At 30.1% G+C, this 27,791-nt stretch overlaps 1 protein-coding gene across 13 annotated transcripts in view; it reads left to right on the forward strand.

Moving 5' to 3' along the window:
- LOC142325473 (leukocyte elastase inhibitor-like) overlaps positions 1 to 27,791 on the forward strand; it is a 154,028-nt gene that overhangs the window by 55,766 nt on the left and 70,471 nt on the right. The window contains exon 8 of one of the 13 annotated variants that reach the window (XM_075367324.1): positions 13,593 to 21,124. The exons of the other annotated variants lie outside the window; for them this stretch is intronic. Within the exon in view, the coding sequence (XP_075223439.1) occupies positions 13,593 to 13,759 (167 nt within the window). The 3' untranslated portion in view covers positions 13,760 to 21,124. Of the gene's footprint in view, positions 1 to 13,592; positions 21,125 to 27,791 lie in introns of those variants that run through there. 13 annotated transcript variants of the gene reach the window in all.

A 27,791-nucleotide genomic window follows, 5' to 3' on the forward strand; every position in this document is an offset into this window, starting at 1 on the left:
TTTAAGTAAAAGGCAAAATCTGTTTTGTATTTCTCATGTAGACATTGATATTTGCATCTCTAATGTATACCTTGAGCTAATTTAGACAGACATTAGCTTGTTTAAGTTGAGACCTTTTTAATGTAAAACCATGTGTTCATAGTGATATTATTTTTAAAAGGAAACTGAAATTAAATTATTTTATAAAATGGGCAATGACCTTGTGGTGATTGTAAAAGTGCGGTGGGGTTTAAGGGATAAATTAAATAAAAACAAAAATATTTTTTGTATTAATAAACAATGTTTTCATTCAGAAATAAATAACTGGTAAAATGAGCAGTAACAAACAACAGATAGAGGGCTATATGACCAAGAGACTTCATTCACTGTAGCTGACTTCTCTTGAGGAAAATCCCCCTACAAAAAGTTACAAGTGAATTCTTCTCTTTTTTAAGAAAAGAAGAATTGCCAGCTAATGACAATTAAAACATCTTTTAGGCTATTTAATATATCTGGATTAATTTTGTAATATATAATATTAATTACTTTTTAAATATTAATATATTTGCTTCCTGAATTACTTCAAGTTTTATTTGATAGTGTTAATATTTTTATTAATCTTTTTGATACATAAATTTGTAAATTAGTAAATCTTGTTATTATAAATCTTATTTATTTACAGCTACGCCATTGGAATCATATTGTGATGCTTTTGTTTGTGCTGTTTTTTGTTATGAGATTATGCATTTGTGTTGCATTTTTTATTATGCTTTTACTAATTTTTTTATGATTGTTGATTTTTAAGTCAAGTTTGTTAAGACTAAGGCTTCCATACATGAGTTTCATAGATAGTTAGTTTCTCTGTTTTGCCGAGTATAATTTTATGTAGTATACTTAAAACTCTCAGTGTAAGTATGATTTTTATAAAGTAAAATTAAATTTTTTGTTCAGTTACAGATAAAAGAAAAAAGACAAATGTCTGTTAATCTTTTCTTCATATTCATCTTTTTATGTAGCAATTCTGTTTTTGTTTTTAGGCTGAGTTGTTTTTTAAAATCTATTTGTTTATGATTGCTTCGTACGTATTAAATTTATATTGATTTCTGTGTTTAGAATATGCTTAGATAAAAAATGTTATTTTAATTAACATATTTATTGAAGATGTACATTTGGAATTAATTAAGCAAATCTGAGAAACAGTTTTTAATCTAGAAATAGTTAATCTAGAAATATTAGTTTCAGTACTCTTATAGTTAGTTATCTTGTTACAGATATGTTTGATTTAATTAAATATATACTTGAAATTTAAATGTATTACTTTTGTTTTATGTACGGAGATTCACAGCTTTTTAATGTTTAAATTTTAATTCTTTTAGCTTCATAAGCATCCATTTGTGTTTTATTTTTTGGGGTTAATTTGTATATGGGTTTGATCTCATTTATCTATCTTTTGTTTGTTCCTTTTGTTAAATTTTGTGTGTGTGTGTATTAAAACATTGTCTGTAGTTATAAAAATGTCATTTTTTCAGTTTTATTTTAAGTGTCCAGAGTTGTTACTGTTTTGTGTTAACTGCTGCTTATATTTCCAGTTTTGCATTACAGTTTCTGTTCAATTAAATTTATGTGATTTGCATTTCTGAAAAATTTTTTTTTGAGTATGTAGATCATGAAAATAAGTTAGTTTAAAAAAGGTTTTTTAAAAATTTCAGTTTTAAATCAGTTTTCTTAGCAATATGAAGTGATAATATGTATTTTTTGTAACAGTTAGTATGTATTTTAAGGTATTTAACTGAACTCATCTTTATTCATTTTTATAATATTTATAGTTGTTACTTATACTATTCATTCATTCATTCATAGTGTATGCCATTAGGGCAGGTTTTGTCACGGCTGCTGCTCTGCTCCTTATTCTGCCCTTTGCTAACCTCTTTGTTTCACCATATTTTCCCTTTTCCATAATTCCATCCATCATTTGAAATCTCTTTCTTCCTTTTCCTTCTCTTCCATTCACCTAGCCTTCTATCGCATACATTAATAAACCACCTTCTCATACAATGTTCTAGCCAGTTCCTTCTTCTATATTCAATCACATTTAAGCATTTTCCTGTTCTCTCCAGTTCTCCTTAATACTTCCTCATTTGTTACATGGTCTTGCCACCTGACATTTATCATTTTGCACCACATCTCAAAAGCCTCAATTTGTTTTTTGTTTGCCTTTCTTATCATCCACATTTCAGCTCCATGTAGCATCACATTCCAAATAAAACATCTCGTTAATCTCTTCCTTAATGCTAAGTTTAAATTTCCACACAGCAGTCTTCCCTTCTTATTAAATGCCTGCTTACTTCTTGATATTCTTGTTTTAATCTCTACAAGTTTTAAAGCTCCCTAAGTACTGAAATTTCTTCACCTGCTCTAAAACTTCATTTTCCTATCTTAATCTCAATCCTCTCCTTTTTTCCACCTAATAACATACATTTTGTCGATCCTCATACCCTGAATTTTGCATGCTTCATTTAAGTCATTAAGCATTTCATTTAATTTACTTGGACTATCTGCCAGTACTGCCATGTCATCAGCAAAATGTGTACATTCTATTCTTCTTTCCCTGATCTTTATTCTTCTTTTTACATTCAGACAGCATTTACTTATTTCTTCCAGGTATATACTAAACATATATACTAAACAGTGTTGGTGAATGCAGCATCCCTCCCTAACTCCCCTTCTAGTCTCTATTCTTCCCGTCATTTCGTCTTTTACCCTCATTTTTATTCTCTGGTAATAGTACAGCTCTTTTATTAGGCACCTCTCTTCTTTTTCAAAATTAACAGTAATTTATTCCATCTAACAATGTCAAACACCTTTTCTAGATTGACAAATGCAACATACACTCTCTGCCTCCTTTCCATGTATCTGTGACCTATTACTCTTAGCAGCCCTTGTTCCAACACCTCTTCTAGACCTATTTTGTTCTTTCCTCAAAGCTGCCATCTAGTATATTGTATTAGGCAAATCATTCTTAACACTTGTATTTCTTTTCTTTTCTATTGATACAATTATTATATCCTGGAAGTCCTTCGGCCACTTTCTTTCTTCAAGTATTCAATTGCATGGATCTAGTTATAATAATTCTCCTGTCTTTCCTAGCACTTTGAACAGTGCAGTCAGTATGTCATAATATCCCTCAGCTTTTCCTTTTCTCATCATTTTAATTTCCTGATTTGTTTCACTTTTTCATATATAGCGGTACTCTTTTTGATCTTCAAGAACTTTGTACTCTTTTTCCACTCCCATATCTGTAGGCTTTTCTTCTAATGCATATAAATATGCAATTTATTCTTCCATCTTCTCAATAAATGCTTCCCCATCTTTTGCCTCTATCTGACACATTTTCTTCCCTTGTATCTCTTTAAAACAACTATTTCTGAAGCTTCTTATACATTAACATATACCTCCCTTCTTTTTCAAAATTTTCTATTGCTGTACATTTTTCGTTGAGCCAATTTTCCTTAACTTTCTCAGTTTCCCTTGTTAGTTCATTATTCAACCTTCTTTATTTCCTTCTACCTTCTTTTATTTGTATCTTTTCCACTTTCTCCTTTCATTCATCTTTTCTAACATTTCACTTTTAACCCACTCTTTTCATTTTCTATTCCTGCTTTTAAACACTATATCATCTCTTTTGCTGTTTTCTTTAAACTCTTCTAATTTTCATCCACTTAGAATCTCCATTATTTGGTTTATCTCTCGTTCTCATTTTTTCTAGCATCACTTTTTCCATTTCCTATATTGTAACCTGTTCCCTTACTTTCTCCAGATCATAGTAATCTCTTCTGCCACTAAAACCTTTTTTGAGCCTAATACTGTAAAACTTGGTTATAACGAGATTCAAGGGGTCAATCAAATTTGCTTGTTACAGCTGAGTGCTTGGTACTTCTGAGTTGTCACTGTGTAACTGTTAATTTTTACACTGTCATCTATTATAATACAAAAATATACTGTATATCTAAGAAGAAGTTGTTTTATTATAAAATATCAATGTTTTTGTATTATAGACTAACAAAAAAATTTAGATGTAATGCAATTTTTAGAGATGTTTTACTTTTAACCAAAACTATTAGCGTTTAATGAATTAGCAAAGAAAAATGGTAAGAAATGTGCAGTAAAAATTACCAAAATCATCGAGGAAAGTAACAAATGAACACCACACAAAAATTTCTGTCACGTTTTTGTGTACAAACTGTATTTATTAAATCTAAAAATCATTCAACTATTCTTTCTTCATTCTAACGGAATACATCAAAACTTAACTTTGCATACAAACTACATAATTATCTTAAAATAATCATTTATTTTTGTTTGTTTAATAATCTTATACCTGGTAATCATCAAAACAGTTTTTTAGTTTATTCAAGTACTCCACAAATTCATCACTTACCTTATTAATCTCGCTAAACTTTTTTAATTTTTTGAAACATTCTTTGGTGTCAATCATTGATACGACTAGGAAAGTAGTAGATTCATCTTCGCTTTCAGTTTCAGCTTCGCTATCACCTGCACAACTATGAGTTACCTCATAATAATGTCTTCATCATTCAAAATTTCTATAATATGTATGCTGTCATCGACTGTTGCCTAGTTATCTGTTGAGTATTCTTGAAAGGCTAATTTTTTTGTCGAGTTAAGAGTTTGAATCCATACTGAGAGTGATATATCGTCTTCATCATGGTTATCTTCTGCTGAAATATGGTGTCTAATGAGAACAGATTTTTTAAAACTGTTTTGAATTGTAGCTTGATACATTACACCAAGCTTGCTTCATAGATCTGATAGCGTCTAAAAAAGTCATTTGGAATTTTTTTTTGTCCATGTTCTCAATAATTTTTAAATGCATTAACCACCTATAAAGAACTTTAAAACTGCGAATAACCCCCTGATCCACCGACTGCAGTTTCGCTGTGGCATTAGGCGGTAAAAACACAAGATTTTTTAAGTTATTCAGTGACGGATGAGCAGGGAAATTATCGATCAATAATAAAATTTTTCTGTTTTTTTTTGCAATCCCAAATTCCTTTTATGAATTTCTTTGTTTGAAAATCATTGAAGGTCATCCATGCTGTAGAATTGACACGTAATTGATGGAAAGTTTTTTACGTTCTTAAAACATCTTGGATTTCTTGATTTCCCTATTACTAAAAGTTTGTGTTTTTTATCCCAGTTGGATTTGAGTATAACAAAATCATAAGCCTGACCTTAGACTGTTTCCCACAAATACATTTTTCACCTTTAAATCTTAAAGTTTTGTCGAGGGTTAATTTATAAAACAAGCTAGTTTCATCGTCATTAAAAATGCCCTTCATTGTAATCCAATTTAATAACTAGCCAATTATCATTCACCCAATTGCTTGCAATTGAAGTGTCTATGCTGTTCCCCATTAATTTTTTAAGAAACAATCTGATGTCTGTTTTCAAAACAGTCTGTCCATCCATTGCTACAAACGAAATCTATGTAGCCGAGATTTATAGTGAATTTTTCAGCCTGTATTTTTAAAACTGGACCACTGATGGTGCATTTTCACTTCTTTTCATTTTAAACCATAATAAGAGGGTGCTATCTAAGTTGTCTTTGTCACATAGCCTGAGTTTTTTTGCTTGCGTGTGATTTTTTTCAAAAGTACTCGTAAGTTTCTCGCGACTCCTCCATGCTGTTGAAACTGTGGATGAAGAAAGTTCATGTTTTTTGCAAACATCTGAATTTGATAGGTCTTGTTCCAGTTCTTGGATAATATGGATTTTATCGCTCATGTACTGTTGTTTCCTTTTGACACCCAAAATCATTCATCAATTGGAGTTAGAAATGCTAAAATGAAAATACATTCACTGATGCGACTGCAGTATTACTGTACTGTATTTGGCTGCTGGGTATTCGATTGATCACTTTAACACAATACTGTTTGTGTAACGATTCTATGGTACAGTACCATATTTTTAAACTGAAAATTATGACTACTGAATTTACCAGTGGGTGTAGGACAGGTAAAATTTATTTTTAACCACGCCCCTCTTCAGACTGTCATTTAAATTGTTTAAAATGCGCTACAGAGTTCGATGAATCTGTTTGGGCAGTATTGATGGATTATTGTTTGGCTCCAGTGTTTTCTGGAATTTTGCAAACAGAAAAACCCAAGTAATTAAAATAACCACCAGCCTTTGTAATACTGCTATGGAACTTGTACTGTACATACTTGAATTGTACATACTGTACAATGTCCTGTTATAAACCTTTTGTTCACTTTTTAGACCTGACCTGAACAAGCCTAAGATAAAATCTCACAGTCTTTATGTATAAATCGTAATTGTATGTTTCGTAAATGAAGAAATGGAATCTCCCTTGTGTTGAGTTTATGTGGTTGTTACTTAACTTTTTTTGAATTACAGTATTTAAAAAAATTAAAATGCTCATAATAACCAAGTTTATGATGTGTCGATATCTCGCTAAAAACAAGTTAATTTATCATTAATAAGGTAGACAACCAAGCAAATCCCAGAATTTTGTTTGTTACAACCAAGTTCTCATTACAAGTGAGCTCATTATTTGTGGATTCCACTGTATTCACTTCTGGTACAACTAAATTGTGATCTATTTCATCATTCATTTTGAAAGAAAAATTACTCATAGTTGACTAAAAAAAAGTTATTCACACTTTCTGCTTTTTAAATGCACAAACTTTAATGAATTGTTGTTAAAAACCATGCATTGTTGGTGATGATAGGTGCTTTCATAATATATATTGTGTACTTATAAAATGCTTAAATAATAACAATATAAAATATAAAAACATTTATTTGTTATAATTCTGATTATTGATACGTGCAGTAAGCACTATTCCAGTTTTTAATATGATTTTTTGGCCGTGCTTTATAAATACCCATTATTTATTTTTGATGCAACTTTTCATTTTAAAAAAAAATGGTTTATAGGAGGAATCTGCCTTTTAGCAAGATAGATGAATTGTTATTTTTACACTATGCACGGTCATATGCCTTATTAAGTGTAAAATGCAAATATATATATATATATATTTGTACACATACAGATAGGCTTTTTGTTATAAATCTGTTGTCACAGTAGTTGATCAGTTTTAAAAAAATAGAAAACAGTTATGTAAATTTGTTGCAAGAAATGCAGTATTTAGACGTTTGATGTTTTAAAGTTGTTTGTATTTACAAATAGACATTTTTGTCAAGAAAAATTTCTTGGCAAAAAAACATGTCTTGGATTATGCTTATTTATTGATAATTTTCAAATGAAACTGCACTTTTCAACGGCATGTTCTTTTAGATCAGTGATAATTGTTGAAGTTGGGGCAACATTGTTAAGGAAATGCAACTACAGTGATGTTATATTTTTTAGTATGTACCTCTAGTCTATGTGGGTTTTGGAATCACCTTTTTTATTTAACAAAAATTGTGAAGTAATACTGTAATTTTTAAAGTATATCGCAGTTTAAGTTTTGCTCAAACTTGATGATTATTCATGAATTTCAGTATGTTATTCAGATCAGTTTTGCAAAAATATGACCTGGTATATTGAAACATGTAAAAGTTCAACTAACTGTATGGTTTTTTTCAGTAGGTTTTTTAAAACTCATATTAATTCTTGGTTGAATTTGTTTTAAGTCTGTTGTAACTTTTATGAATTAATTATGTTACAAATGAAAGAAACATATCCTACTATTTTTGAATTTATAGACAATATGACACTGAATAACATAAGGCATCAATTTATGCTTAGTGAAATTAGTTGTCACATATGTTTTATTATTTGCCCAGTTACCACTAGGTAGTGTATCTGTATGTGCAGTAGTGATTTTTTTTACACAGAAAATTGTTTATACTGAAAGAATGAAGCAATTTGACTAATTATTTTGTTATTTCTGTAATTGTAAATTACAATCACATTATAATTTGAAGGATAGGGTACAGTAAAATTGAAAAGTCCTACAAGTCTGAGCAGGGTGTAAAATGGTGAAGCAAGTACTGAATAATTACTGCCTCTGTAATATTTCACTTTAAAAGCTAAAAAAAACAGCAAGAATGCTAAATCCTGAGAATTTTTTTTTGTAATTTCACATTAATTTGTCTAATTATGAAAGTTCAAGTTTTTATTTTAATAATTTTATTGTTGATAAAGCATTGTAAGCTTTCATGTCACCATTTTCATCTTGGTGTTTGATTAATTTCTTTGTTTGTTTAAGTATGCCTGGATTATATGAGCATTCATGTATACCAGTGATAATTTTAAAATAGCTGACTAGATTTCAGAGAGTTATTATTGATGAAAGGAATTACTTTTTTTTTTTGAAGGAGTGTATTAACCATTGGATAGAGCCACCTGAAAAAGATCAGTTTACTCTTTTTACATAGATTTTTTACTTGTTTTTTGTGATAAATATCTTTCCAGAGTTACACATGGCTCACCGAAAAATGATGTATTTGCATCATGTAAATTAATGTTTTTCAACTGTAGCAGATTAAACTTTTTCTACTTTCCAGTTATTTTAAGTCATAAAATAGATAATATAATTCGCTAATATTCACATTTGTTCTTATTATGGAGTGTTTATTCATGTTTTGTTTTATTTTTCATATTTGCAACCATGTATACTTCTTTTGATTATTGCTAATACATTATTTAGTATATGTGAAATACTTCTGTTATAACAATTTTTTTGTTATCTGAATCTGTAAAATAAAACCTTAGTATTCATGAATATTGTTTACTCTCGACCAAATACGTGGGTATAATTTTAACTTGCATGTTAAATTAGATCTCCAGGTAAAGAGAAAATTATATTATACTGATATAAAAAACTCAATTATATTTCAAAGAACTCAATTTTTTAAAATGTTGTTATTTTTTGTTTAATTGGTTACTGATTTATTGATTGTTGTGGAATAATAAGGAATTTATAGCGATTTATGAATCTTTACCATTACCATTATGTGGTCTGTTAATTTTATTCAGTTTTTAACTCTTTTGTTTATAAATAATGCTTTGTTATTATTATCATTATCATAATTATGACTATACCCAATTCAGTTAGCTTAGAGTTAAAATAAACAGTTTTTGCGTAAGAGTGTTCAGGAGGCCAATTCACAAGCATCTCCTGTAAATCCATACGCTAGAAACTACCCGATGTTAATATTCTGTAATCACGTGCTGTTATATTTTACAAAAATTATACATATATTTTAAATTTAAATAAATTAAGACATGTTAAATTATCAATAAATATTTCATACCTTGTATGGCACATCTGACAACCCATGAGTATTATATTTATTAAAATTGCTTATTGTTACACAGTTTACTTGAGTTTTTTAAGAGTTATGAAATTGTCTATTGTCCACTAACAGTAAACGTTCACTAATATTTTAGGTTAGATTTCTATGATAATAAATTCAATTCAGTTATCTTCATCTGATAGTGAGACATCCTAGTGCTATATTAAGAGATACAATGAGAGGTACAATTATGTTTTACATTGTATTATCCAATTCCCAATAAGTTGATTCAACAGTGTCGGTTACATGTTTAATACATTTAATCATGCATTTAGTTTTCCATTCCTGCTGGCCAATTTTATCGATGACTTTGAAACAAAATTTTAACTTCAGATATTTTAAAAGTAATCTTTTCTTACACTATGTAACGTTTGATTTGGTGTCCTCAAATTAACTCAGTTGGATTGAATATTAAAATTATAGAGAGGTAATTTATGCATGGTTTTACCACTGGATCTAGCTAGCACATCACTTTTATAAACATTAAAATTATTTTTAATATGCGAAACTCTTTGCGATAATAGGACCTTAAGTTCATCCTCTTCAAAAATCACTCCTTTTGAACTAAGTCACATTTTGATATCATTCTTTTTCCAAGACACAGTTGGAATATTTTCCTTTTTACATGCATGATAAAGGGTGTTGTCTAAGTCAGTAACTGAATTATCTTCCAGAAGAGGTAATGCATTGCTAAACAATTTCTGAAAAGACCATCAGAACCAGTTCATCTTGTTTTGATAGTTTCTGTAGATTTAGATTCAGAAATCGAGAGACTATCATTGACAAACCCAGTATCACTGCCAATATGTGTAATTATTAGGCACCTACCTTTACCCAATGAAACCTTATTTCTGGTTGATAAGCCACACAGAAAGGCTTCTTTTGACAAATTTACAGCTTTATCTTTCCAAACAAAACTTTTCATGTGGCCTTTGTTGACCCAAGTTTCATCCATATAATATATTCTACTGCCTTCTTTCCTTGTTTTCTTTATTTCAGTAAGGTAATGTCTTCACCATATAATATTAACATCCCTGTCTATTAAAGCACTTTCCCGGAATCGCTTTTCATATTTAAAATTCATTCTTTTTAACAGTTTATAAAAAGTTGTTCTTTGGAAATCTGGTAGATGGTTATTGTTATTTACAACTAGTAACACTTTCAGAACCAGTTCATCTTGTTTTGATAGTCTCTGTAGATTTAGATTCAGAAATCGAGAGACTATCATTGACAAACCCAGTATCACTGCCAATATGTGTAATTATTAGGCACCTACCTTTACCCAATGAAACCTTATTTCTGGTTGATGAGCCACACAGAAAGGCTTCTTTTGACAAATTTACAGCTTTATCTTTCCAAACAAAACTTTTCATGTGGCCTTTGTTGACCCAAGTTTCATCCATATAATATATTCTACTGCCTTCTTTCCTTGTTTTCTTTATTTCAGTAAGGTAATGTCTTCACCATATAATATTAACATCCCTGTCTATTAAAGCACTTTCCCGGAATCGCTTTTCATATTTAAAATTCATTCTTTTTAACAGTTTATAAAAAGTTGTTCTTTGGAAATCTGGTAGATGGTTATTGTTATTTACAACTAGTAACACTTTGTCTGCTGTAGACAGTTCATTTCAAAAATAAAATTCATGTATGATTTTACGAATCATTTTTATCAAAATTGCCAATCCTTTCTTCAATTGACATGTATGGTTTTGTTTTCTTAGGAGACCGTAATTCATTAGTAGATTTATACTCACAAATCACTTTATATAATGAAGCAGCACAACTTCCACTTATGTAAGCAGTTTTATTAATGATATCTGAAGTCAGTGCCATTGGATTACTGTGTAATTTGCTTTTTTAAAAATTTAAAATGATGTACTTTTCTGCACAACTTATGGCTTTTTTCCTGGCCTTCTTTTAGAGGGCATACCAATAATTGTGCACTTTATCAGCTGAATTGGTCTCAGACATGATGGCAAAATAATGGTATAACTGAAGTTGTACAAACACAAAACTAGGAATACACTACACTCACATTTCAATTAACTTAAAAGTCCTGCATTATGTTAACTTTAAAGTAAATAAATTAGTAAGAGAAACACAAAAATTGAACAAGAGAATAAAAGATTGTATGAAAAGATCACTCTTGAAAGGTATGAAAAGATGAAAGGGTTTTAATAGAATTGAGAAGACATAACTTTACATCAACATTTAATTACACCATTACTGTATGACATTATACTGTGACTATTGTCGTATATTACTCTGGCCATGTTGTGAATTGGCACTGATGCGCAGGACATGACTCAACAGAATTATGATGAACTCATTTTATTCTTCATTCTATAAGCTAACTGAATACAGTATAGTTTGATGTATACTAATTTTTGTTGTTAGTTTATTAATTTGGTTCATTCTTGATAGCTTCCATTCTTTTGTTTCAGTTAGTATGTAAAACAAATTTATATTGTTTTAATTATTTTGCAGATATGATAAGTTGTCAGTTCTGTATATAAATTATGTGTGGAATAAAATTTTAATGGGTGGGTAAATTTTATTTATAGAATTATGCTGGTTTTTACAATATTAAAGTTATTACTCACTCATTCTTAACCACTATTCTGTTATTTTCAGATAGTTGAATTTTTTTTAATGATATTGTTTTATTGAACTAAGATCATGCCTATACCAAATTCCTTCTTTTTTTTATTATTGTTTACTGTTAGAATAGACAAAACTATAAATTATAGTTATCCATTTATATTAAATATTGAGTGTAAGTTATTTTCATAACTTGTGAAGTTCCTTGTTATAGTAGATGTATATTTATTACTTGATTGAACTTTATTACTTGATTAGGTGGATTTTATTAGTGTTTATATGTCATTATTGCAGTGTTTTATTTTTTACTGCATTGTTTTATTTATTTTTTTCTAAATTATTTCTTTGTATAATTTACAATTACAATCATCTACAAAAAACAAATTTCTAATGTTAGCTGATCTCATCCTTATCTGCATTATATTTTCGAATTTTATCCGGTCATGTAAGGTAGGGTTTCTTCTTTTGCCTTCAGATTAGTAATCTTTTATCATATTGGTCTGATGATGTTCATTTGACTTGATTTATCTGTATTAGTGATTTTTATGTAGTTTAACATTATTCATTTGTTTCAGATTTTAAAAAATTGTAACTTCAATGTTTTTTCTTTTTATTTTCATGTTAAATAACCAGGTTTATCTTTTTAAATACCACAGGATGGTTGGCAAAACTGGGAGAAGAATCCAGTTCTTTTTTTTGAACTGTTACTCTGTACCTACTACTCTGTAGGTAGACTGAAAAATGTTTACCTTAAAAGTTTCTTAAATTTTGGAACATCAAACTTTATTACTTGATTAGGTGGATTTTATTAGTGTTTATATGTCATTATTGCATTGTTTTATTTTTTCTTCAATTTTTTAAATTTACATTTGTATTCCATCAATTTTAATTGCTGATAAACTTTCTCAGGATCATGATCTACAGTATTGTTGTAGTAACTGTTGTCGTAGCTGTGATTTCATGTAATACAAGCCTGGATTTCATACATTTCAGTGCAATTAACTTATCTTCATTCTTTTAAAATAATTTTGGTAGTATTGAAATCCTTCAGCTGACAAGCTGAAGGAATTTACAAGCTGTATTCAGATACGAATTTATAGAGGAACATTATTAAAATTATTATTTCTTTGTTTATAGGATTAGATGTGAAATATATTCCATTTAAATCTAGAATAGGATTTTAATGTATGTGTTTATTATTTCTTTTAGAAAGTGGTACATTTATTTGTTACTTTATGTTATCTATCACAGTTTTTATGGCTGTGATGCTTGTAAAGCTATTGAGGTACTAAGCAGGCTCTTTCTTTGAGAGTAATTATATTCATTATACAGTCAACCTATAGGGTGAATCTGTAACTTGTAAAGCTGAATATTGGCTGCATTTCACCATGCTTACATGAAGCAATATGTTCATAATTCATTCTTCATTATTCTTAGTAAGCCTTGCATTAGGCACTGTTTATTTTTTTAGGAATAACTTTGTCATGTCCAGGTTGTACAACCATTGTGGTTATGATATTTAACATACATAACAATCATAGGAATATAATGATGATCCACACTACCTTATTTGTACTTTTTTACAGTTTTATTTTATACTGTATTTTTTTGTTTATAAAACTGCCATTGCTTTGCACGCTTCTTGTCTTTCTCTGTTGCAGCTGTTAATAGGAGGAAGCGATCAATACCACCAGACTTCTGTGCAGATCATCCTTTTTTATTTATATTATCTCATTCAACAGGCTCTTGTTTATTTATTGGTCATGTAGTAAAACCCAATTTATCATTAAATGATGGTGGAGGGAATAAAGTTCATGATGAATTTTAATGGGAAATATTTATTTTTTATTTATTTATTACTTTTTTTTATAAACAAGCCTTATTGTGGTGTAAATAACATTAATGAATTGTGTCTCTAATTTTTATCTTGATTCAATCATCTTTGATGTTCTATAAATCTAGTTGTATTGCTGTAATTTAAGTTAGTTCAGAATTTTGAAGGTAATTAATTACTCATTAATTGTAAATCTCATTAAATTCATTAGTATTGAATAATTTTTTGACAAATTTTCATGATATTCATGCCTCATAAGAAATAGTCTAGTATCTCTTACAAAACTGGTGCTACTTAATTTAGATCAGTCCAACTGAATCTATTTTATCTAGTTTTATTTTTCCACACTTTTCCTCATATGTTATAAGCAACCAATACTTTATAAAATTTTTTTTCTTTGTATTGTTGGTTATAATTTATTCCTTAACCCTGTCTGTACAGCTTGCAGAATATTTTTGCCTATGCAAAATGTTCAGTTCAATGAAGGATGACAGTGTGTTGGCCACAAAGCATGCATTTATTTATTTGTTGAAACATTTTTAATATTGAGGAGATATTTATTACAAAGGCAAATTTCAGACATTTAATGATTAAAAAGTAAAATAAATATTTAATTATTACATATAAATTGATCTACTGCTTTCAACGTTGTTCTTTTGAGAAATAATTAATTTCTTTTGTAATATCTATTTATTTAGAATTCATTATAAGTGATTTCTTTTTATTACTATCTTGTTGAATAATAATTAATGTTGCCAATCTAATAAATCACAGTTTTTAGTGGATTTCAAAAAAAAAAAATTGGAAATCGCTACTGAACCTGGTCATGTTTACATACATATGTATGTATAAGATTTTTTGTCTGCTCTACTATATGGAAATCGTAACCAATTTTGACTAAACTTGGTGGAGTGATGTAAACCTATTGGGAATAAAGCTCTACGGATTTTCAAGTGAATTGGTTTACAGGAACCAGTGTTAGAGCTAAAGACAGGGTTTTTGTTCTACTATTATACACTATTAAATCATGCTCTTAAACTAATGCTTTCATGAAAACTCCAGCTTCATTTAAGTTTACATCAAATATAAAGCTAATTATTTTAACAATAATCATAATTTTTAAAGTATAACAAAAATAGTACAGAGAAAAATGCAAAATTACACTGATAGATATAACTTCAAAAATAATTAAGGTAAAATATAGTTAAAATTTGTAAAATTTATAATTTTGCCTAGCCATACCTGTGTTAGAATGATTTTGCTGATGCTTTTCTTTTATAAATAGCCTCAGGCACATCCCAAATTAATGTCCAACAGTAATCGGCTAGCATGTTAGTATTCCATTTCCTTTTATAGCTGCTATTCATCACCGAAATGTCTTGGTGGAAATGTTCACCGTGTTCGTCACTTATCTCTCTGAGGTTGTCTGGGAAAATATCCAGATGCGAGTGGAGGAAAGTATTTTCAAAGACTTATTACATCCCATAGGCTCTGCATAAGTAAGAAATTGATTAACAGTATCATGTTAATTGTCGGATTTCTGTTTGCTGAGAAAACAGAAAAACAGAAAACAGGTTTTTTGCAAACCTCTTTAAATGCAGCCCAAGCTGTACTTTCTACATTATTTTACATTGAGTTAAATACATCATCTTTGATCAATCCTCTTATTTGAGGACCAACAAATGTTCCTTCATTAATTTTTCCTTCACTTCATGCATTTTTTTATCTGATGTACAAAAATCCGGGCTATTACTTCATTACTTTTAACAATTTTTCATTAGTCCTAGCTTGATACGAAGAGGGGGTAAAAATATTTTTTTGGGTTCAATTAAGGGCTCATGAATAATATTTTTCCCATTTGGAGTTAAGTTTTCTTGTTTCTTCCACTCTTTGGTAACATTATGTTTATCCCTAGCTCGGCTGTTCAATTCGCAAAGAAAACAGATGTACTTAGTGTACCTAACAAAATAGCTATAATTTTCAATATATGTTCAACATATGTTCCAGCCATGTTTTTTATAATTTATTTTTTCAAGAACGTCTCATCACATCATATGTCTTTCAAATTAATACCATAAGCGATTGGTATCGAAGGATAATTGTTACCATTGTGTAGCAAACCACTTTTAAACTATACTTGGATGAATCTATGAAAAGGCGCCAGTCCTCAGGGTTATGAACTTGTCCCAAGTGCAACATAAGCTCATCAGTATTTGTGCACTACACCAAATTATTTTCATCAATAAAGTACTGAGAAAGTTCTTTTTGTCGGCTTTGAAAGCCTGAAATTTTTAAGTAATATCAATTTTGCAGTTTTGATCCTAACAGTTATTAGCTTGATTTTTTGATAAATTTAAATCCCTAACCATGTCATTTAATTCACCTTGTGGTATAAGGTGTGCCTCATTGGAAGATAATTCAGAATCAAAATCATTGTTGTCTTCTTCAGTACTGCCTGATTCTTCATCGCTGCTTTCAAAACATACATTCACAGGTGGCGCAGGAACTGTAATAATTCCATTGTGAGGTACAGGCCTGATTGCAGATTGCAATGAAGGATATTTTACAGTATGTTTAGATTTTTTAGAAATTCCAGACATATTTGTTAAACAAAAGTAACAATCAGTTACATGCTCCTTTGGTTCACACCAAATGGCAAAGCCTTCCGTGTACCTTTCAGCTACCCTCGTAAATATGTAGAACAATTAGTGCATACTGTATGAGGAGCCCACATCTTATCCTGATCACCAATTTTACACTTAAAGTACAAATGATATATTTTTTTAATTAAAGGTGTAATGTTTTTTCTCTTTGATTTTATACTAAACTCACCACATCATTTACACAATTCAAGACATTATGACACTGTATTGTTAACAAACGTATGACAGCAATAAGGCTGAACAAACTTAATTCATTCCTAAATCCAGTGCTTAATATAAACAACGCAGCTGTGTTTTCAGCTACATGTTTTGACCTGCACAGACATGATTAATTTTGTCCAGAATGTTCACCTTTCTGTATTAGATATGACGTCGTAATATGTAACTATGTTATGATTTAACTCTTTGTCTAGTATTGTTTATTTGTAGCATACAAATTATGTTAACAAATTTAAACAATAAAACATGAGATAACAAAATACAATGTAGGAACTTAAAATGCTAACTATATAATGAAAATTGAAAAAAATCCTTTAATGAAAATTTCAAATTTTTTCAAAAATGATGGGTGATAGAAAGATTCGTTGGTGAGTTCATATTCGTTTTCAACATTAACATACAGATTGAATTCACGTATCATACATTAAGAAATAAAAATTATGTGTTTTTCAGTGTTATCTGAATATTTAGAATTAGAAAGAAAAAAAAGTAGTAAAAAGTATTTTAGGAAAAGCTTGGTAAAACATAGTTTCAGTAAAACTAAATTTGCTGTGAACTAGCATATTTGATTATTATTATTATTTAAATGGTATTTTTCATGAAATCATTAGTTTAAGTGCATGATTTAATTCAGTGGTAACGGACAACAAAAAAGATTTTTTTTGGCCTTAAATTGAGCCAACTCAAGAACAACTCATCCAACCTTCATCATATTTTCATATGCACAACTTCAGATACACTACTATAGTATATTTAAATTTCAGTGACATTGATTAAGTAGTTTTGGAGATTTTCAAGCTAAAAAATGTTATACACATCCATACATATATATATATATATATATATATATATATATTCATTTATATTTAATAGATAACCCTAAGTACAGAACAATTAAATACAAATAATAACAATTAAATTGAATTATTCTGTACTTAGGGTTGATCTATTAAATATAAATTAAATTATATTGGTACAGAGGAGTATGGTTATTAAAAGAATTGCTTTAAAAAAAAATAATCATATAAGGAAACCCTAATTTAAGTGAATGATATTTTTGTATTCCTCTTGCCTCAAATTGTAAAGAAAATCTATTTTCACCCTCACTCTCACCATGCAACCAAAAGTAATACCATACTTTTCTTAGAAAAGTCTGTAAAAAATAAAACTCAACTCAAATTAAAAAAGAAGCTAGTTTTTCTAAGTATTCCACAATATTCCACATATTAAGCTAGTTCCACAATATTCCAGATTGTGATCTATTACGAAGGAAAGCGAGTGGTGTCAAAAAAAAAATCAGTTTTGAAGTTTTAATCATTTTGAACACATAATACTAATATAACATGAAATAAAATAAAAACACCAGATGCAATATTATTTTCAAACATTTTTACAGCAGTGCAACATCCTTTATTTTTTAACTAAAACCAAGAATCATCTGCCCTTCTGATGCACTTACTTTCACAATATTTTTTTTTTTTTTTGAAGTTGTGATACAGAATTGTATTTGATATTAAATAATATTGTGTACTAAAAAAAAAAAAAATTGTAAACTGAATATTTAAAAAAACTTTTCCCAAAGAACAATGAAAATTTCTTAAAGCTGTTTTATATAAAATCTATTTATAATTAAAACTTTATTAATATTAGGAATATAAAATTGATACAGCATTTTTTTTAAGTGAAAATATAAGACAAAAACAAAACTTTTTACAATTTGTTAGTTGTGAAACAAATGTTTTCTAGAAATTAAGATATTTAAAAAAATATATAGTGAAACTTTCCTGTACAGTTCGTAATTTTTATGTCCCATTAATTATTTTCTGCAAAGTGTAAGAGATTAGTCAACTATTCATTCCAAAACTTTTACTGTTTCCTTATATAATTTTGAACATTAAGATATAAATGTTGTTTAGGGTTTGTTACATTTTTTGTCTAATAGTTTTTAATAAAGCCATAAAACTATTCTAGAATAGATAGTTGATTCATTTGGTGCGAAAGATGAATCCTTGTCATATTCAAGTTATCTGAATTCATGAAAATTTGTTATTTTGGTTTGAAAGGAGTTTTTTGTTTTGTGTAATTTTTAGATAATTGCTGACCTCCTTGAGTGAAAGATATGGGTTTTCATTTTGATAATTTGAGTTTGAATCCTGAGTAAGCTTTGCATTTTCCATACACTCTAAAATTCATCTTTCTTTACTGGTAACTGTAGTTGGCACAAATACTTACAGCTACTCTAAAAAATTAATTTATAATTCTATCAGTATGTAAAAAAAAAGTTTATTATTCTAACATAAAAAAAAAGTAAAGGACCAGTTAAAAAAATACAAGATAAGCTTAAATCAATTAATCATCCAAAAGAGGCATTTCACACGTATTATCTTGTCTGTTTAAATTGAACTAGAGCACTATTATATTCTTAATTCAGTTGCGTTTAATATATTGTATTATTTTTTATATGTCAGCTTGTACTTGTTAAAAATAAGAATCACAAAACTGAAATTCCTTTACTGAGAAGCCCATAAATAAGTAAAATGTTATTTGTATAATTTTTTCTTATAAGATTTCTTAGGATGTTTAAGGTGATGAGTTCCATGCTTTACCAAAGTGCCTTATGAATCTTTAATTGTTACATTTTACATTATATGATATGGTTTTTATAGATTTTGTAGTAAAGTTTATTGTTCTGTATATCTTGATTTAATTTGTTTAACCATCTTAGCTATTCTCATCAATTTTTTTTTTGTTAAGAAAGTTATTTAGCATCTTAGACTTTGTTTTTCATTATAATTTTATTAAATGTGATTTAAATTGTCTCTTTTTATGTGTTAATAGATATTTAAAAAAAATAATAAGTAGGAGAGAGTTATCCCTTACATAATTGTTTTTTTAATAGAATCATTGTAGATTGTCTACGTTTTATTAAATATGTGTAACATTAGCATTAATTTTAATAGTTTGTGAATTTGTCCATTAAAAATATGCATTGTATTTTGAGTTGTAAATTTAATTATTAACTTTTTATTAATAAACTTTGCTTTTTGTTAGGTGTACTTTCTATGTAAATCATGTAGTTCATTCTTCATCAGTGCAGATAGTTTTTAGTTCTGTCATTCTTATTGAAGTTGTTTTTAATGTATATAATTTGTACTGTAATTGCTAAATTGATAAAGAGAGGTCTATACTGTATTTCTGAAAGTGCTAGCTAAAAAAAAGAAGAAATTAAATTCTTTTTGTAACTGTTTCTGTGTTTTATAACATATAACAGTAGTGGATTCAGGTCAGCTAGTATACCTACAAAATTATTTATAAAAGTGTGTGCCTGAATAGTGTGAAATATTGAGTATAAACACCACTGCAAAATAAAGTAAATCTGTATTGTTCAAAATTAAACAAAAGATAATAAGAAAGTTCATTTACTTCAAAATTAATTTCATTATTGCAACAGTTAATAGAAAATCAATATGTAGTAAGAAAATAGTTATAAATGCATTTTTATCAGCTTAACATAAATAATAAATTCAGCCCAGTCAAATTGTTGGAATTAAAGTTCTGTCTAAGTTTGAGATGAAAAAATAACCATGTATTTCTATTAAAAACTTTAAAGTTAATGATAACTAAAATTTTAATGAATAGAGTTTCTTTAATAAAATAAAATTGTAATGATGACAATAATGAAACTATAATGATGACAATTGTGAAAGTTATCCATTCTTATACTGTTTAACTTATTTAATGTTCTCATCATGGAAAATTGTTGCTTTCATTTCTGTTTATGGAACACCAGCATAATACATTAAAAAACTTATTTACTTAGGATTGTTAAAATGCCGAATATTTTGCCCTAAGAATCATTTTTAGTAGCTGATTGTCAAACATGATTTTTTTGAGTGGTTAGTCATTATTTCTTTAGTTTCATGGGTTTGCTTATTGTCATCCTGGATGCGTAAAATTCATTGTACTTCTACTGAGGAAGTTGGTATTAAAACACCAGAGTTTTTATTTATAATCATACCTTGGATATGGGGGGGATTTTGTTTTCTTTCATTAGCCAGACTAGGTGGTTTTGAGTAGTTCTGGATCATAAAACTAGTAATTTATTCCAACCTATGGGACATGTAAATTTAACTAAATATGCAGTACAGTGAACAAGAAATGGTAAATCATTACAGTGCAGATAGAAATGCTTTAGTTGTGTAGAGATAATAAAATTTAAGATGTGAAACTACATGTTTTCACTCATGCAAGAAAAAATGGAATAATGATTGCAATTTTTGGGGTTCAAATAAAATAATTACAGCGTAATGAAGTGGCTTGTGCTCCAACTAAGTAAATAACATTTTAATTACTGGTTAAGTTTGTTTTGTCCTTTCATAATTTACAGATAAAATGGCTACAATAACTTAATGTACAGTTAACCTGATTTCACTGTATTTGCTTACTTTATAACTCAATAAATTTTTTTTGTTGTTTTTTTTTGGCTTAATTTTCTTTACATGTGGCTTTTGTTGACTTGTTGCTTTTTGTGCGTTTAATAAAATATAAACAAATCCTCATCTGTGATAAAAGGTTTATATTAAATTTGAGTTTTCAAGAATAAGGATACTCATTGAATGTGTTACTTAATCACATGTTACAATTTAACTTTTGTTTCATTTATTTAATTCAGTATTACTTTATGACTCCTGTTAATATTTTTGAAATGATAGAATTGTGTTGTTATGATTGTTTTATTTTCTGCCATAACTTATGTTTATTATTTTTTTTGTAAGTATTGTTCTTTTAATTTTTATAGAGAGAGAATGTGAGTGTTTGTGCGTGCAAGCACGAGTGTGAATTTTTTATTAATTGAAAATAACATGTTTTCCTTGTTCAGATTTAAGAGTAATTAATTCTTTTTTTTTAAGTGTGTTTACTGTCAGAACTTTATTATAAAGGAAGCTTTAGCTTTCTAGCTCAAGTTAAAAAGTCAAATATTCTGGTCAAGGCCTCAAATCTTCTGATTTTAGGTCCCCAACCATTGTTTCAGGTAAACTCTGAAATAACCAATTACATATTCATTATTTGATGTGGTGTCCTGCTGGCTTTTAGAGACAGAATTTATTACTAACAAATCAGGATGAGATTTGTTAGTGATTTCATTTAACTGGATTAAGTTGAACTCTTAACATAGTTGAGACATTCAAATGATCAAGTGTATAAAAAATTTTGTGACCTGTCCCATTCTATCAGCTGAGCCAGTGGATCAGTTGAGCCGTAAGTCCTCCTTAGTTCTGACATAATGAAGTGAATATTGTTGATGGAAAATTACATTTTACTGTAATTTTTATTTTATTAAAGAATATATTTTATTTTATTTTTGGAGAATAATACTTTTCTGTACTGAAAGTTTTGACTTCAGTTATTTTCATCCTTTTATAAATTAAACATCAAATATAATAATTAAAATTATCATTAATATAAAAATATGATTTCTTATGTATTGAAAAATATACATTGAGCAAATATCCAGAGTCCAATTCAGGGTTAAGTTTTGTGTCAAAATATTTAATTGATGTCAACAAACCAATAACATTACTTATAAAATGGTTTATTAATATTGGTTAAGAATTTTAGTGGTGCTAATTATTGCATTTATTTTGTTTAAGCATTAGTTTTTAATTGCATAAGTTTTTATAATTTGAAGAAAACTTTTGTTAAAATTCTTATTACTTCTACAAGTATTTTTATAATTTTATTAATTTTGTACTATTATATGCAGTTTTAAACAACTACATTGTTTAAATTATGGTGAATATATACAACTAATAAAGAAGTTCATTTAAAATTTTTGTCTCATTTCGTGCATTTCCTCTTATTATTTTCTGTAAATTAAAAATGAGTTAATGATGATTTGTAAACTAGCTTTAAAAATGTTTTAAATTTGTTGCTATAAATAATAGAAGTACCAGGAGTTGATGTTGAAGTCTTTATGTAAGATATTTTACTTATCTAATTTTATGTTTAACAAAGTCTTTTTATTGGCTTCTCTCTCTTTTTTTTTTTACATTTGAGGAGGGGAAATCGCTAACAGCACCATCTGCCTGCATGGATGATAGTGTCGGGCTCTTGCTGACTAAAACTATTTCCCCTCTGCAACATGCAAACACTGGATCCAACATAAGCACAACACAGTCTTTGGTAGGAGTCGCATGATTGTCTATGAGAAAGGGGGCAGCAAGGGACTCAACGGAGTCCCACAGGTATCAACTGAACACATACATCTGCATCCGCGATTAACTCAACCTGGTCTAATCTAATCTAATTGAGCCTAATGTAATCTAACTGACGCAGATGGTTGCTCTCCATCCCTGCAGGCTGTCCCCAGCTGGGTTGCATGCCCAGCTCCCTTCCCCTCAATGATACTCCTTAATATCTCGGAGACTGCATTCCACTTGATGCTGGTGAACGTGATAACGACTATGTTGTTTGTGTCTAGTGAGTCCATTGCTGTCGCACACCGCGCCCATGGATTGTCCACCTAATGCATACAAAAATCATGTACTTGACATCATCAAGGGGGCCACAAGACGAACAAGTTGTCTTTGTTGTGCTCCCTGGTGTGCAGATACAACCTGAATTACCCAACAGAAACTGAGTAAGGAAATGGTCTATCTCTCCAAATTCCTTACTAACCCATGGTGCGACACGTTTAATTAGCCTGTATGTCTGTCTATCTTCCCTTGTCAGATTTATGTCATCTAGACTGCCACTGGTCTAGAAGAACACTAAGATGATGCCCTATCCCCCCACCCTCCACAGGGTAGCAGTCATTCCCAAATCGTGCCAGGTTTAGGGATTTGAGCTTCCGCTCAAATTTCTTTGCAACCATCAGGTATCCACGACCCCAGACATTTCCGTTGATCTCCCTACACAGCTGCCTCTTGGACTTCATGATAGCCAACTTATACCTCCTTGAATTGATGAAACAAACTCGTTAGTTCCCTCTTATCCAGGTCCGTCCCACTTTTCATTCTCTGGAATCGCCAGCATGCTGACCATCAAGCCTTCCTTAGTTTGGCAAGTTAAGCCGACCGCCAGTAAACCAGCTTGGCCCGGGGTTTGTTTCCTGATAGAAACTCCTCCGGTTGCACAGATTTCCGTGACTGCCTCTACAAGGACAACTGGCTTCATTTCATCCTTCCCGTCTAACATGGCCGTGATTAATTCCCAGAGTCTAATGTAATCATCTAAGGATATCGTCATCCACTTGCTACCGAGACCACAGCATCCATCGTGAATAACATAATACAACACAGTGATAGCTTAGTAAGATCTCATCAGAGACCTCCCAAAAGTTGATCCTCCTGGTATGGCTAGCACTGACGAGAGTCAGATCAATCATACGTACAACCATTATTTCTTTGAAACATTCCTATGTTTCAAAGAAACATAGGAATGTTTCCTGGCAGGATTGGTTGGTCTGAACAATGGCTGTCTTCCTAGACAGCCATTGTTCAGACCAACCAATCCTGCCAGGCTCAACAAGTCATTTAATCCAAAGCCCCTGAGGCTGTTAACTGAACCTTCCCAAGCCTTAGACTTGCATTAAAGTCACCAGCATTAAACTGTGTCCATATAGCTTCAAAGCCTCCTGATTTCAGCAAACAGATTGTCGGTGAACACACCGAAGTCAGAGGTGTTGATGTTGGGCAAGCAGTAGCAGCCAAAGAAGACCACTTGTACTACATCAACCCAAAGAAAACCCTCACCACCATCGCTATGTAGCAGTGGTATACCCTCCTTAAAATTACGGTTGGCAGCATCCTTCCGCGTGTTGTTAAACCAACTCCTGCTCTCGATTGGAAAGATGTTGGGTTTTGATGCCATGACCAGGTTTACATCTTTCCTGGTGGTCACTTCCTAACAAGCATCCACCGACATGCAGCTGTGGTTGCAGTTAATCTTCCTATTTTGCAGGCCTTGCTGCATAAGCTGTGCTCCTCCCCACCACACAAGGCACACATAGGCTGACGGGACACATTTCTTTCCTATGGCCTGCTTTTGCCACAATTGTAACCCAGCCTGGATTGTTCAGGGCCCTGACATGTAGCTGCAGCAGCATGGCTTGGCTCCAGCACTTGAAACTATACTCCTTCTCTACCTCCTCTCTTAAGACAACCCAGTCAATCCGAATTCTAGACTTTTCAGTAACAGCTGTGGCCATCCTGGCAAAAGAATTATGATGTGTTTGTAGTATTGCCAAAAGCTGGTCTAACCGATGATAACTTACTACTCTCATTTAGTCCAACCACCCTACCAATACTAGCCATTATCGTAACCTCATTAGTACAGGAGTCAATGTCCTTGATATGGACAACAACCCTTCTCTCTGCCCTGCTGCATTGCATTCGCCAATCAGGACCAATCCGTTGTTGTTCACTCTAATCAAGTGCCTCAATTTAACCTTCTCTCCTTTGAGGAGTTTCTTAAGTTATTGGGATCTATTCTTGACCCTCTTGGTGTATCTAGTATCCCCAATGGCCAAATTGTGGATCAGAACAATGTCTCCATCATTGACAGAGAACATCGGCTCTTTAACTTAAGTGTCCTGATAAACATCTCCTTGACACTAGCCAGGCAACTTCGTCTTCAGGGACTCCCTCCTTGAGCAGAGTTCAAATTTCTGAAGCATCAACCTTCTTATTGGTCTGTGTTGGGACAAATGTTGAAGGATGCGACCTGTTGACATGGTCAGTGTCTCCCAATTTCCGCTTAAGTGCAACCAGCTTGAGTCACAAGTCTCTACAGCTCCACATCGGCTGTTTCAGTTCACATTTAGTGTTCTTGCTGATGTGACTGCGGATTGTCTTAGTAATGTCCATGATTCTCCCGACAAGCTCGTCATACAGGACTTCCAGCTTCACTTACAGTTCATAAGGGTCTTCGCTGGAGTAGACAGATGTGAGTTGAAAGGTATATCCATCTCACCTCAAAAAAAAAAAAAAAACTATTAAAATTCACCCGCACTAACTTTGGGGGTCTTGGGTCTTAAAACCAAGAAGTTCCATAATCTGGTTACGATTATGTTCGTGGGGGAAAAATCGTCTTCCAGTAACTCCCAGAAGGTTTGTTAGGTTTCTGGTTAATTACTTCCACGGCTAAATTCTTAACTTTATATAATTAGGTATGGATTCAGAATTTTTCAGTTATCTAAGTTAAATTCATTCAGATCAGTAGCATATCTGCAGATTTATGCCCAGTTCTACACCTAAATTATGGGTTAGGTCAGCACTATCTAGTGATGATGGTAGTCTTATTTAAGTCAGTACTTCTGTTGAACAAATATTTTTTATAGAGGAAATTTCAACTGAAACTCTTTTGTCAGTCCAATCTATATTTCCATGGTCTAATGATGATGTTTAGGAAAAAACTTTACTTGTGAAGTTATTATTTTTTTTGGTTTAAGTAATCTTTTTACTTTTTTCTAAAATGGATGATTGTGTTTTGTTTAATAACATTTTTTATTATGGGAACATAAATAATTATGTTTCATTAGAAGGTAATTTACACAACCTTCTTTTCTTTGTATTAGCTTGCTTGCTTTCATTGATTTTAAAGTTGTATTATCATCTAATGTAAAAAAATTTTATCTAAATTTGAAAAGGTTTTTAGAAAGGACAAAGTGAAAAAGTATTTTTTTTATAGTCTTTCAGGAAATTTCCCAGTTTTTAAGAAGCAAAAAAGTTAGGATTTCTGTTTGCATTTTACTTATTTAATCAGGTTCTATTGTACTGGTAGGTTGAGGTTGACATTTTTCTATCTTTTATCATTTCTCATCTTTTCCACTGCTTGTTTATTTCACATTTTTTTCTCGCCAATTCCTCCTGATTAAGTTCTCTCATTATCTTCAATGCTGTCTTCCCTCTTCGATTGGTCTTATAGCACAACCTTAATTTCAGTGTTTCAATATACCATAGAAAAACAAATTATATTTTCATTTGTTTTTGTAGTAAATTTTCATTTGCTTTTGTTGTTAGTTTTTATATTGATTTAGTTTGAAATATTGTATTAATCTTAAATTGTATATAATTGTTTTCCCATTGGCTCAGTAAAAAAAATAGAAATAATGTATTTTTGGTATGTTGATGTAACTTTGTGATAAGAATAAATCATTCATTTTTACTATTACAAAAAAATTTGAAACCAACTGCTACTGCATTTAGTAATGCTAGCTGTTGAATATTTATGTGGAGGTGACTATTTTTTTTAATTTTTATATATATTTTTTTAATCATATATATATGATTAAAATAAAATATCTTAGGTTGCAACAATCAACAAAACAACAAATCAAAATTTAAAGGGCAACAGTCTGAGTTTTCAAAATGTGTTAAAAAAATGTATGTTTCTATTGTTGATGATGTTTAATATAGAGTAGTAGTAGTTCTTAAAATGTTAGCCCCCACTAATCCCTAAATGTAAAAAAATAAAATTTAACAGTTCCTGACTCCCCCTACCACATGCGTATGTGTAGAGTTATGTTAACTAATGTTAAATGTGTGAGTGAGCTAGTCTATAAACTGATCACATAAATTGATAGCAGAGTTAGACTTGTTTGAGCCTTGCTAGCAAGATAGTGTTCTGGCTTAATATCCGGATGATGTCATGTGTTACCAACATAACACTGGTTAATGTAAACCACTGTTAACATGTATAATCACCATGAATAGACTTTACATTAAAAAAAGGAGAACACAGTAAAGAAATGACATTTTGATCTTACAATCACTAAAAGTAACTTCAAAATGAACTGGAAACCAAATATGACAGATCTTCATTCACATTACTGACTTGTCTAACATAAACTATCTACTTTCAGAATTATCATCCACAGACTCTTCCAACATATTCACATTACCTAAAAACCATAGAAAAACTGTTAGCAAAAGACTCTACATTGGTATGGTAGGTCCGGGGACCACTGTAAAATACCTACCTGTGATATAACAGGTCACTCATGACACATTCCTTTACAAAATAAAAATAAAATCAAGAAAGTAACTTAACCAAAATTGAAGTTATTCATGAAAAAGTGTATATTAATTTTTAATTTTTTTTACTTTTGATACCAAAGATTGTGTGTGTTGCTTAAAATCAGA

This window comes from Lycorma delicatula, chromosome 1 (assembly GCF_047948215.1).
Source record: "Lycorma delicatula isolate Av1 chromosome 1, ASM4794821v1, whole genome shotgun sequence".
Classification (NCBI taxonomy): Eukaryota; Metazoa; Arthropoda; class Insecta; order Hemiptera; family Fulgoridae; genus Lycorma; species Lycorma delicatula.